The sequence below is a fragment of the Chroicocephalus ridibundus genome, chromosome 3 (assembly GCF_963924245.1).
Source record: "Chroicocephalus ridibundus chromosome 3, bChrRid1.1, whole genome shotgun sequence".
In the NCBI taxonomy this organism is placed as follows: domain Eukaryota; kingdom Metazoa; phylum Chordata; class Aves; order Charadriiformes; family Laridae; genus Chroicocephalus; species Chroicocephalus ridibundus.
In genome coordinates this window covers 75,315,286-75,327,458 of record NC_086286.1, presented here as the reverse complement: position 1 = coordinate 75,327,458, position 12,173 = coordinate 75,315,286, and the positions used below count along the sequence as shown (strand labels likewise).

At 40.9% G+C, this 12,173-nt stretch overlaps 1 protein-coding gene across 5 annotated transcripts in view; it reads left to right on the top strand.

Moving 5' to 3' along the window:
- DSE (dermatan sulfate epimerase) overlaps window positions 1-11,490 on the top strand; it is a 36,974-nt gene extending 25,484 nt beyond the window's left edge. For 4 of the 5 annotated variants that reach the window (XM_063329744.1, XM_063329743.1, XM_063329747.1 and 1 more), the window contains 4 exons: window positions 574-827; window positions 4,530-4,769; window positions 6,068-6,275; window positions 8,320-11,490. In XM_063329744.1, coding sequence (XP_063185814.1) covers window positions 574-827; window positions 4,530-4,769; window positions 6,068-6,275; window positions 8,320-10,081 — 2,464 coding nt within the window. In that variant the 3' untranslated portion in view covers window positions 10,082-11,490. Of the gene's footprint in view, window positions 1-573; window positions 828-4,529; window positions 4,770-6,067; window positions 6,276-8,319 lie in introns of those variants that run through there. The other variant, XM_063329748.1, reaches the window with a different exon arrangement.
- The last annotated feature ends 683 nt before the right edge of the window (window positions 11,491-12,173 follow it).

Sequence of the window (12,173 nt, the reverse complement as noted above, 5' to 3'; positions counted from 1 at the left end):
TGCCATTAAGTATGTTAATTTGAACTGTAGTGATGAAAGTAAATTTCATCGTCTCTACTTCTATCTTTGTATGCATCTGTGAAATGAAGAAAAAGCATAGTGAGTTATTTTATTATACTTTCTTTAAAAACAACTTCGGTCCCATAGCCACCATTCAGGAATTTATCAACATTTGGCTCCTTTGGAAAAGAAAAAGATTGCTGCAGATTTTTGGAGGAATATAAACTGTGTGATTATACTTTCTCACAAAAATGATGTGCATCTTTCTTCAGATAAATAGATTCCATTTCTGTACAAGCAATATACTGCATCTCTGTTTCTTCTAGCAAAACCCAGAATATTGCAGGCACTGTTTTAATATTTAACAGATTAATATTTCTAATAAAATTACCGAGCTTTGAAAGGAAAGAAAAAAATGGTCTCAGAGACTTGGTAAGTAGCTTACTACTGTTGTAAAATTCAACATGAATTGTCTAACTTCAGAGACATTAAGTCCTATACACCCCACAGTACGCTAATGGAGAAAAATAAGTAGGCGAAACTCAATTACTTGGCATCTTTCTTTATTGACAGGCTGGTGAAGGATGCCCCATGGGATGAGGTCCCTCTCGCTCACTCCTTAGTTGGTTTTGCCACTGCGTATGACTTCTTGTACAGCTATCTTAGCAAGACTCAACAGGAGAGATTTCTTGAGGTAATTGCCAATGCCTCGGGATATATGTACGAAACATCATACAGACGTGGATGGGGCTTCCAGTACCTCCACAACCACCAACCTACCAACTGTGTGGCCCTGCTGGCTGGAAGCCTGGTTCTGATGAATCAAGGTACGTGCTAAACCATAGGAATGTTTTTCTGAAGTGTATCAACTCAATCAGCCATTTATGCAGCAAAGTTCAGGAACTGATAGAAATGCTTCTGGGAGTACAGCGGTATTGGGTTTGCTCTTTTGCTGCTTAGAAAAATTTAATTTAGTGAACAGAAAAAAAAGTCTGTGGGCAGATGTAAAAGGCATAACATATGTGCATATATGCCCATGTATATAAATTCATCTAAGTGATTCTGAAATTCTTACCTCACCATTTGTAAGAATTAAAACTCCCCTTGTGTATAGTCTGTCCAGTCCAGATTTACAGACAGGGTCTGTCAGGGTAGATTATCAGTAAAGAGCGACGCGCTTGGTCTCCTGACACAAAGCATTGAGAAGGTCAGCAGTCAGAAACACCCAGGCGATCTGAGCTAGGACTAGACAACACGATATCCTGGAATTTCATCCAAGGCTTCTGTCCTGTCTCCCTGAGAGCACTGGAAAGGTGTAACTTCATCTACCCAAGGCCACAGCTCAGGACCTTTCTTTCCAGCATCCTTTTCTATGGAGATGAGCAGGGCTTTACCTTTGTTCCTCTGAACTATGCCCTTGCACCCCACAACCTTCATCCAAGAGATGTCTGTGCCAGGTGTCATCTCCTTCTTTGCTTCGGGGACCTAAACCTGTCCTTCCCGGTTCCCAGGTGAATAACCTCACGAGTTGCTTTTGGCTGCTCTGCCTGGGGCTATCCCTTTCCTCCCGTCTAAGTGATACAGAGTGTAAATGAGAATGCAAGCTACGGAGTCAGTGGGAGAGAGCAGATCAGAAATTCTGACTTTAAACCCCAGTCGTACTTTGAGAGGTGGAAGTCATGGAGCCAGCTCCTGCTTTTATAAGAATGCGTCAGTATTTTATCAAGTGACTATTTAATACATGCTGGAAGTATTTTGAAAACACGGTGCCCAATGGAACTACTTACTTGCTGCAAGTCAAAGCAAATCTAGTTTCTGGATGCTGATGGCCAAGCAAAGGCACATCTGCACACCGTCGGAGCTTTCAGATGCCCAAAGAAGTGTGACAAAAAACTGTGTTACCTACTGTGTTTGGAGGGGTTTTCTTTTTTTAAGTGTTTGTCAAAAGAAGTCCATTCATTGATGTGCATCTTCAGAAAAGAAGCAAGAGTATGTGTGGAAGTTTTCCCCTTTCCTTCCGTCTTGCCTTCCACAAATTGAGGACTCAGATCATGTTTATTCAGTGAGTTTTGCTAAATTACCCATAATTCCATGCTTCACCAAGCCTCTGTTGTTGCTGAAAGCTGACAGTTTGTGAGATAACTCTGTTTTTCATTAGAATATAGACCATAAGTATGCTTTGTGCCAAACAGTGGTAACATCACAAATAAAGATGGGCAATATTTCTTTTACCAAAGGTTGGTGGTTAGGGTTTTTTTTTAAGAAAAAAGAAGCAAATTCAGCAATGCTTGAGCACTTTGAAAATTTGTGCTGATATTTCAAATGAAAATAGGTCAAAACATCCATAATCGGTATTTCTTAATGAAAATTCTGTTTTCAATATAGAGCAACTTCACTTAAATGTCAATTTTTTAAAAACAAAGTTTTTCTGTTGGTCTAAAATTTCAATTAAAAAGGTTTCTTAAAAATTCGACCAAGATGAAAGACTTCTTGTGATGGAGAAAAAAACAAGGGAGGGAGAAAAAGAGTAAACATAGTATTCCTCCTGTATCTGATGCATAGAAATTGCAAATACTGTATCCCAGTGTAGGCCTTCCTTCCAAAAGGTTTAAATTTCAACTAATAATTTTAAACACTATTCAGATATTGAAGCATGCAGAGACTAAATAGCCAGCTTAAAAACATTTAAACCTTTTCATAGCACTCAAAAATGAAACTAATTGAAATGAATTCTGGGCACACAGTTGAGTAAGGCCTAATTTGATATAGATACTGCTAATTTGAGGTGAGATTTGTTCTGTTTTGTTGTGTGGCCTGACGGAATGTTGAGTCTTACATTTATTCTGATGTATTATTACTGTTTTAATATACTACCAGTATAGGGTTATAGCATAGATATAAACTTAGTAAACAGAACGTATATGCATTACAGTGGTAAATACACTGTGCCAAACCATGGAAAATAGCATTCTTGCTAGTGCAGCAGTCAAAAGCTAGCTGTTGTGGCTGTTAATGTTCACAAAGGAAAACAAGGGCGGAAGCATTTGGGATTTTATTCGGACAGACGGCTGTGCTGCCAACTGCGTCAGAGTAATGAAGTAGTGTCAAGATAGCTGGGAGTAAAGTAAGCAGAAGTAAGTAGCACCACCTGCCCCTGTTGCTCAGGCCTTCCCTATCGTATTTATCTCTTCAGCCGGCGGATAAAAATACCGTGTTAGATTCAGGCTGTCTGTTGAGCTTTTTAGCCATTGCAATTGTTTTCTTCTCCCTGTTAACCGAGCAGGATTTGGCAGCCTTGACTAGTAGGAAGCCTGAAGTGCTCATCACTCCGCTGAGCATAAATACAATAATCGTGGCGATGACGTGAAACAGTCTTAGTAGCGGGCTTGAAGGTCGCTCCTACTCGCTTAGCCTGGCACGTGCGCTTCGTTCGGCAGGCACCGCTTCACCACCTAATGGACCCCCATCTGGGCTCTGCTATATGGTGGAAATAAGCCTGGTTAAATCTGAGTCCAGGCGCTTGGAGTTGGGCAGGCACTGAGATGTTGTATAGAAGCGCAAGGCAGTTGGTCTCTGTCTAGTCCTACCTCTCTCTTGCCAGTGAATCCAAAAGAAAACAAGAGAAGGCACGTAGCCTTTCCTCTGCTGGCAGCCCCGTGCCGCCTTCTGCAATGCAGAAATGGAGTGCCGAGGCTCTCCCGCTTGTGCTTGTTCCTTGGTGGAGGCAGACAGGCCCCGAGAAGGTCTTCTCACAGCCTTTTCCCGGCTCTTGATTTGTGTAGAGCAGACCAAAATAGTAAGATCTCTGAAAGTCTTTTCTTTAGAAGGAATATAACTGTTTAGGGCTTGTACGTGTGGAGGCTGAAACGTAACCTAGCTAGAAGATTAATTTTATTCTGGAAATGAGGAATCTGCATTTGGAATTAACCAGGTAATACTCTTCCAAAATAAATTCTGTTTGGATAACCCTTTAGGTTGTAAAATAAAATGAAAATGTAAGTAGAAGGAAGCATGCCTTAAAATAGAGCATGTATTAGTAGAATGCCAGTTAACCACAGCTCAAATGTGAACTTCTTTGTATTTTTAAACTCCTTACCACGCTGGTCATCATGCCAGTGAAAAATGACTGATTAGAATATTTGTATTATTGGAACCCTCTAGTGGGGACCGTAAGTTTGTTTTCATACGGCTTTAATTTGAAATACGATAGTCTTGGCACGGTCTTCCCTTTTTGCGTGTCCTGAATGCATTAAAGAAATTTTCCCTTTAAGATGGAAAGCATAAGCCCACATTATTAGCAAAAGGTGTTTGATAGATTTTCCCTGCTCATGTGACCTTGCTTTCTTATGTTTAAATATAGTGTTTTAGTTCTCACCTTCGAGCTACAGGGACGCTGCAGCGCTAGGTCATATTTTAGAGCTCTGGATTGCAGATTCCTTGCTGTAAAGGATCCCGCTGTGCGAGTACAGGTGACACAATCTGTGATCGATGATGTTGTAATTAGGTTCGCCAACACCTTTTTCTTTCAGGCTACCTTCAGGAAGCTTACTTGTGGACGAAGCAAGTGTTGGCAATCATGGAGAAGTCAGTAGTCCTGCTGCAGGAAGTCACAGATGGCTCCCTCTATGAAGGGGTGGCTTACGGCAGCTACACGACCAGGTCGCTGTTTCAGTACATGTTTCTTGTTCAAAGGCACTTTGATATCAATCACTTCAGCCACCCCTGGCTCAAGCAGCACTTTGCGTTTATGTACAGGACTGTCCTGCCAGGTAGGTCATTTGGGTGAATGAAGATGAATCTTCCTAATTCTTGAAGCAGCAGGAAATGTCATATTTGAAGTAGGCCATTTTTAAATAACGTTGTACTTGGATTTTTTTTTAAGATAACACTTGCCTTGGATTTTAGCTTCATCATTCATCGAAACAGTGACATCCTTGTTTGTCACTGCTTATTAAAGATCATTGTGTATTAAACTCTGTCTTTTAAAACCAGCTGAAAAATAGGAACATCATTTGGGAAAAAAACCAACGATTCAGAATCTGATTTCTGGTTTTCAGAGTTTGAAACAGACCTGTTTCTGGGGTTTTCCATTTGAAAAATAATGTTCTTCGAGTTTCTTATTGTTTTTTTCCTTTGCCAAATATCATCACACTAGATGAAAGGAATAGAAAATGACGAAGCCAGGGTAAAAGTATCAACAAAGTATAGGAAAGTTTTACATAATCACCAGTTTTCCATAAAACATTGAAATAGATTTTTATACCATTTTTATTAAAATATTTTTCATATGGAAAATGTAATTGACTCAAATGATAGGTTTCTCTGTGCAGGGGTACACAAACATTAAATACTCTTGACCCCTTCAAGCTTTCAGAAGAGATTTAGTTTCAGGCAGCCTTGCAAGTTTTCAGTGATGATTTTCTGTTGCTTATTTGCAGGACAATTTATTAGGAACTTACATGGTTCAAATTCCTCGTTGAAAAGACAGTGATAACTTTATTAGCTATAAGAACCCCAGATCTAGCCATATATTTAAGAGGGGCTGAACACAGCTTTGTCGTGCCTGCACAGGCATGTGAAGAGTTGCCCTGACTCCATGTGAGAACTCAGGCATCTACTAGGGAGAGGTTCCTAAGAGCAAACTGAACTGTTTCAGGGTGAAGCTGATTTTTTTTTTTTTTCTTGTGGGAACCTCTGTTTTCTTGCTTTAGAAAGTTTGGATTGACATAGGAAAAGTGAAAGCTGTAAAGAGAAAGTTACCTTTGCCAGATTTGAGTGAGGAGAGGAAGTGGATGGGACATTGCTTCTCACATTTTTTCTAGTACTTTGACTGAGTGTGTAGCCCATAGCCGAAGAAGAAAGGTGAGTATTCAAGTTAGCTACAGCAGAAGGAAACGGCTCCTGTGTAACCTGTTTATGGCTCATTTACAAGTAGGTCTATAAACATCTGAAAAGGCTGTTTCTGTTTGTGTCTGTTTGTACTGCTTGGCTTCACCGTCATGCTCTACAAACGCATCTTTGTACGTTTATTTGTTCTTTCTTACATTCCTTTTAACTATTTCCCAAGGGTTTCAGAGAACTGTGGCCATTGCGGATTCCAACTATAACTGGTTCTACGGGCCGGAGAGCCAGCTGGTGTTTCTCGACAAATTTGTCATGCGCAACGGCAGCGGGAACTGGTTGGCAGAGCAGATCAGAAGGAACCGAGTGGTGGAGGGCCCGGGGACACCATCCAAAGGGCAGAGGTGGTGCACTCTCCACACTGAATTTCTCTGGTATGAAAGGGAATGAGTGGGCTCAAAAGGAACCTGACAGCTGTTTGCTATTAGGGATAATTCCTTAGATTTGTACTGTAGAAGCAGAGATCAAGCAAGCTGGCCATGTGCGACCCAGAGAGTTTTTAGGCTCGGAAGAACTTCTTCGCTTGGCACAGATGCACAGTGTGTGTTGCTACAGGAAACACCTTGGTCTTATCCTGCATCTGCTTTTGTGTTTTGGTTGTCTGTTGCTTTTATAGAATGCAAGCAGTTCCAAAAGGACCGAAAATTTGCCTGCATGTATTCTTCAGTTTATTTGGTCTATTCTAATGGGGTTTAATCCTATTGTGTTCTTTAATAATTGATTAGGTGAATATTTAAAGCATAGTTTTCTTTTAAAAGCTATAAGTAATAACATGAGCTTTTTTTTAAAAGGTAATGTAAGCAGTAAGGCTACTCTTCATTGTCTTTGCACACTAATGTGCAAGTAATGCTTCGAAAAAATATCATGATAAATTACTAGATCCGTATTTTGCATGTAATTTACAGCTCTGCTAACTTGAATGTCAATCTTCTAAAGGTAAGAAATGAAAAGACCCATGAAGCTTTAGGTGGATATATAAATTCCCTCAGTCTGTGGAGAGAATGAGTACATTTTCGAGGAGTTAGTGCAGCTCTATGTCTCTCTCTTAGAAGAAAAATATCATTGCATATATATTGTTTTGCATTTATGATTAGACATGCACATTAGGATGCATATTTATTAGGCTCCAAGCACCCTTCATCTTGTTATTTGCAAAATACAGAATCTCTCCTCTACAACCCCATTCCATCATTCTTTTCTCCTGTGCCTCCATGGAAATCTTGGGAATTTATACTTAGAAAATTCTTTTTGATGTCAAAGAGAAAGAAATTTTTTGAGAGCATCTGAGTTAAAAAAAAAAAAGGGAAAAAAAAATTATCTGAACATTCTAACGATTGCCTTTTCCCTGTGCTGGAGTGTTGCTCTTGTGATGAGCATGTCCAGTTGCGTTAGAGTCTCAGGGAAGAACTCTGCTTTTAGGCGAATCTCCATGAAGGACCACCAGATATAGAGCAGGCTCCTGGTGCTGGCTGGAATTACCCAAAGGCATACGCAGGACGTGAGCTGCGATTGTCTAGGGCCTGACAGAGGCTCCTGGTTAGCTGTAGAGAACAAACCGGATGAGGAACTGTCTTAACAGAAATATTACTGGGCTTAATGATGGTTTTGTTTATTTTGGTTGCTTAAAAACAATTCTAGAAGGTTAGGTTTTGTTTTCCATGGTTGGCTTTTTTGTTTGTTTGTTTTGTTTTAATTCCTGTGGATCAAATAAAACAAAAATTATAGGCATTGTAACCTTTTCTGGAATTAAGACCTTTTTAAACCATATGTCTTACATCTTACAATTTATACAAGAAAACCACACAATTTTTTCATCAGCCTAGTTGGAAAAGGAAACTAACATACACTAAGTGATATAAATCATAAAAATTTATCCTTTAAAATGCCTTTGCATTAATTTTTAGTTCATTGCTAATTCTGTTTAGAGACTACAGACTCCTATTATCACCAGTTTGGGGAAACAGATACTCTGCTTCTCTTGGTTAAGTAGTCAGTAAATAGGTGCAAATGTTGTTGTCTGATGCCAAATAGAGAGTGTCTGCAGCCTGGTCCTAATGTGCCTTTATAAAAGATTTGTATGGCAGTCAGTAGCTTTATGATGTAAGACAAAATGCGGCTAGTTTGAGATTAGTGGTACTCTTCTTTTTTGACTGCAGAAGGATTGCTTGCTTTAAACACGGAGCAGATGCTTTCAGCTATTATTCTGTAAAAAGCACACAACAAATGTATATAGGGATTAGTATGATAAATTTCGTTACAACTATATGATTAGTTCACTCGGGAAGCATACTTGTGGGCTTTACGATGTTAGTTTGCTCCTTGATGTAAATATTGAATTGGTTTTTGAGTTTTGTATAGGTGCTGATAATGGAATCAGTCAAGCGATTTTTAAACCCATTTTTCTCATCTTTTTGGCAGGTATGATGCAAGTTTGCGCTCCATACCTCCGCCAGATTATGGGGTTCCTAAGCTGCATTACTTTGAGGACTGGGGAGTGGTAACCTATGGAAGTGCTTTGCCAGCTGAAATCAACAGGCCTTTCCTTTCCTTCAAGTCAGGAAAGCTGGGAGGACGTGCAATATATGATATTGTTCATAAGAACAAGTACAAAGAGTGGATCAAGGGGTGGAGGAACTTTAATGCTGGCCATGAACACCCGGACCAGAACTCCTTTACTTTTGCTCCCAATGGCGTACCTTTCATAACAGAAGCTCTGTATGGGCCAAAATATACTTTTTTTAATAATGTGTTGATGTTTTCCCCTGCCGTGTCCAAGAGCTGCTTCTCCCCATGGGAAGGGCAGATTACAGAAGACTGTTCCTCAAAGTGGCTTAAATATAAACATGATTTGGCTGGTGACTGTCAGGGACGAGTGGTTGCCGCCATGGAGCGCAGCGGGGTGGTTTTTATCAGGGGAGAAGGAGTGGGTGCATACAATCCTAAACTGAAGCTAAGAAAATTGCAAAGAAACCTCATACTTCTCCATCCCCAGCTTCTCTTGCTAGTGGACCAAATCCATCTAGAAGATGACAGCCCCCTGGAGGCAGCAACCAGTTTCTTCCACAATGTGGATGTGCCTTTTGAAGAAACAGTTGTAGATGATGTCCATGGGGCCTTTATTAGGCACCGTGATGGGATATATAAGATGTACTGGATGGATGACACTGGCCACAGCGAGAAAGCTACCATCACCTCAAGGATGTATCCCCGGGGCTATCCATACAATGGAACAAACTACGTGAATGTAACGACCCTGTTGCGGCACCCCGTCACGAGGGCCATTTACCTTTTCATTGGGCCCTCCGTTGATGTGCAGAGCTTCACCGTCCGTGGAGATTCTCCACAGCTGGATGTTTTCATTACCACCAGTGAGCACGCCTACGCCGTCTACCTGTGGCCTGTTGAGGATGGGTCCCGCTCTCCCTTTGCACAGGTTATTGCAGACCGCCAGAAAATTGTCTTTGACCGAGCCTCTGCCATTAGGAGCTCCGCAGTGCCAGAAGTGAAGGACTACGTAGGGATAGTGGAGAGGAACCTGCAGCATTTTAAGCCCGTTTTCCAGCAGCTTGAGAAGCAGATCTTGTCTCGTGTACGCAACACGGCTAGCTTCAGGAAGACCGCTGAGCGCCTGCTGAGGTTTTCAGATAAGAGACAGACAGAGGAGGCCATTGATAGGATATTTGCAATCTCACAGAGGCAGCAGCAGCAGCACGGCAAAGCAAAGAAAAACAGAAAAGTAGCCAAAGGCTACAAATTTGTTGATGCCGTTCCTGACATTTTTGCACAAATTGAGGTAAATGAAAGAAAAGTGCGACAAAAGGCACAGACTCAAGCACAAAAAGAGTTGCCTGTAGATGAAGATGAGGAAATGAAAGATCTTCTGGATTTTGCAGATATCACTTATGTGAAGCACAAAACTGGGGTGTCAATCAAAGGCCGGTCAGGGCTGGCACAGATGGTGACAACTGCTCGAAGTAGTGCCCCATCAATATCAGCTTCTTATACTCGCCTCTTTCTAATTCTCAACATTGCTATTTTTTTTGTCATGTTAGCAATGCAGCTCACGTATTTTCAGAAGGCCAAGAGACTGCATGGCCAAAGATGTCTGTATGCAATACTTTTAGTAGACAGCTGTATATTATTGTGGCTGTATTCTTCCTGTTCTCAGTCACAATGTTAGCAGAAGACCTCTACTAGTTGACCAGTTTATGGTCATATACGTCTATGCAAAAGCATTAACCCTAATAGGGCCAAAGACTATCTTTTTTTCTGAAACATTCCAAAAACAGCTGGGGTAAGATTGGTTTCAGACCAGAAGGGATAGAAGAATAGGGCAAGCAATGAATATCTTGGAAAACTAAGTACTTAATAAGTACTCCTCCTTTGTGTTTTGAGTTGGGCCTCACATCTGAGGGAATGTTATGCTTTGTTCATCAGAGTTCAGTAATGTAAAGTTGTAATTATTTTTTTTGGTGAGAAGAGCCCTCTTAATAGATTTTTTTCTAAGGGCTTTCTTTTTTATACAGAGTTGGGTTTGCATTTAGTGAGTTTCCATTTCAGGCTGCTATGGATGTCTCCGGACATTCTCTTAAGAAAAGGACATTCAAACACAAGTATGCAAGGCAGATCTTAGCAGTAGACTTCATTTCTGTCTGCCAGACCAAAGAATGCTTCAGTAGGGGACAGTCCTGTACAATTATTGCAGACCCTTACATCATGTCATCTCTTCCACGCTTTACAATCTGGCACCGTGGGAAATGGCAATCACGTCAGCACTTGCCAAGTGAGAGGCACAACGCCTAGTAGGCAGCGGCAGAAGGCAAATACGGGACTAACTCAAAGTAACACAATTCTCAGGAAAAAAAACCCTTTATCTTTCAGTCAGGTGTAGACTGCAGAAGGATGAATGCTGTAGGGTCTGTTCTCAATTTTACAAGGCAGGATTTCAGAAAAGTTTTCTATAGTCTGAAGCACGTCTTAGTTGGGAGCAATGTCCTAGATCACTGCCCTTCCATATGCATTTGTAAAAATACAAACAAAAAAACCAAAGTGATCCTGTGGTAACCTCAGCAATTGCCAGTATGGAAAAAGAGGTGTTAAGGAAGTATTTAATGTCTTATTTCTGTTCGCATGGCTAGAAACAGAGGACAGCTAAAACTGTGTGAACAGCCTGTTGTCTGTAAAGCACCAGCAAGGGTTCTGCAAGCTCTTGGTGGCCCCGGGTCAATTATTTGGGGATTAGTGGTAAATGGAATCATGTGGTTTATGACAAAAATAAGTTTGACATCTCCACATATATCCCCTTCTGTTCATTAAACTGATTTCAAAAAATCATAGCTATTAGAGAGAATGGAAGCTCTATGAAATTGGGGCGTATCTGTATGCCTTTACAGAAAAACAATTCTTCCAGTACATTTGCTAAATAAAAACATTATAGTTGTCTCTGTGGAAAAGTTGTTTTTCTTTGATTAAAATATTTTTCCTCACCATTACGGTAATGATGTTCATCAGCCCTTTGTTCAAACTACAAACACCTGTTTCCTCTTCGTTACACCCGTTATCTCCATTGCTGCTTTAAGCCTTCTGCGAGTCAGTGTGTTGAAATGCGATGAGCTTTCCTCGTCTAAACATCTTCTGTGAACAGATCAGAATATTTTCACTAGGGTCCAGCTGCTACGCCAGTACTGAGCACTGTATTCACGTGCATAAGCCCTACTACAGTCTTCAATGCCTGGATTTATTCAACGAAATTTGGTACGTTTAGTCTGAGCAAAGATTTAGGACTCCAGTTACTTTCTGATCCATGCATAGTCAGTGGAGAAAGAGAGCCTTCAGGTAACTACTTGGTCCACCTAAGACCTTGAAACACCCTCAAGACATAACCTTCCATTTTCCCTAATTGCAAAAGGCATGTAGGGTGGTTAGTCACCTATTTCGAACCACCCACTTAATTGCTTAAGGTGAAGGGAGCTGAGCCTGGGGAGTGTTGCCCAGTATAGCTCTGAGTTTGTAGTGGTGCCTGCTGAAAGTATGACTAGAGTGTGACAGGCTGTGTATCACTGGAAATCTCTTTATTTCTGCCTCTGCACTGTGACAACGTGAAGACGCGCAGAAATAGCTGTTGGGTTATGTTCAATTTCAAAGATGCCTTTGTTTTGTTTTTTCGATGTTAGATGATACTATTATTGGCCATGGAACACGGAAAAATCAAGGGGCAGGTATTGTCGCAGTTTAGTTGTATGGCCTGGCACATCCCTCCACTGGGAGCTGGT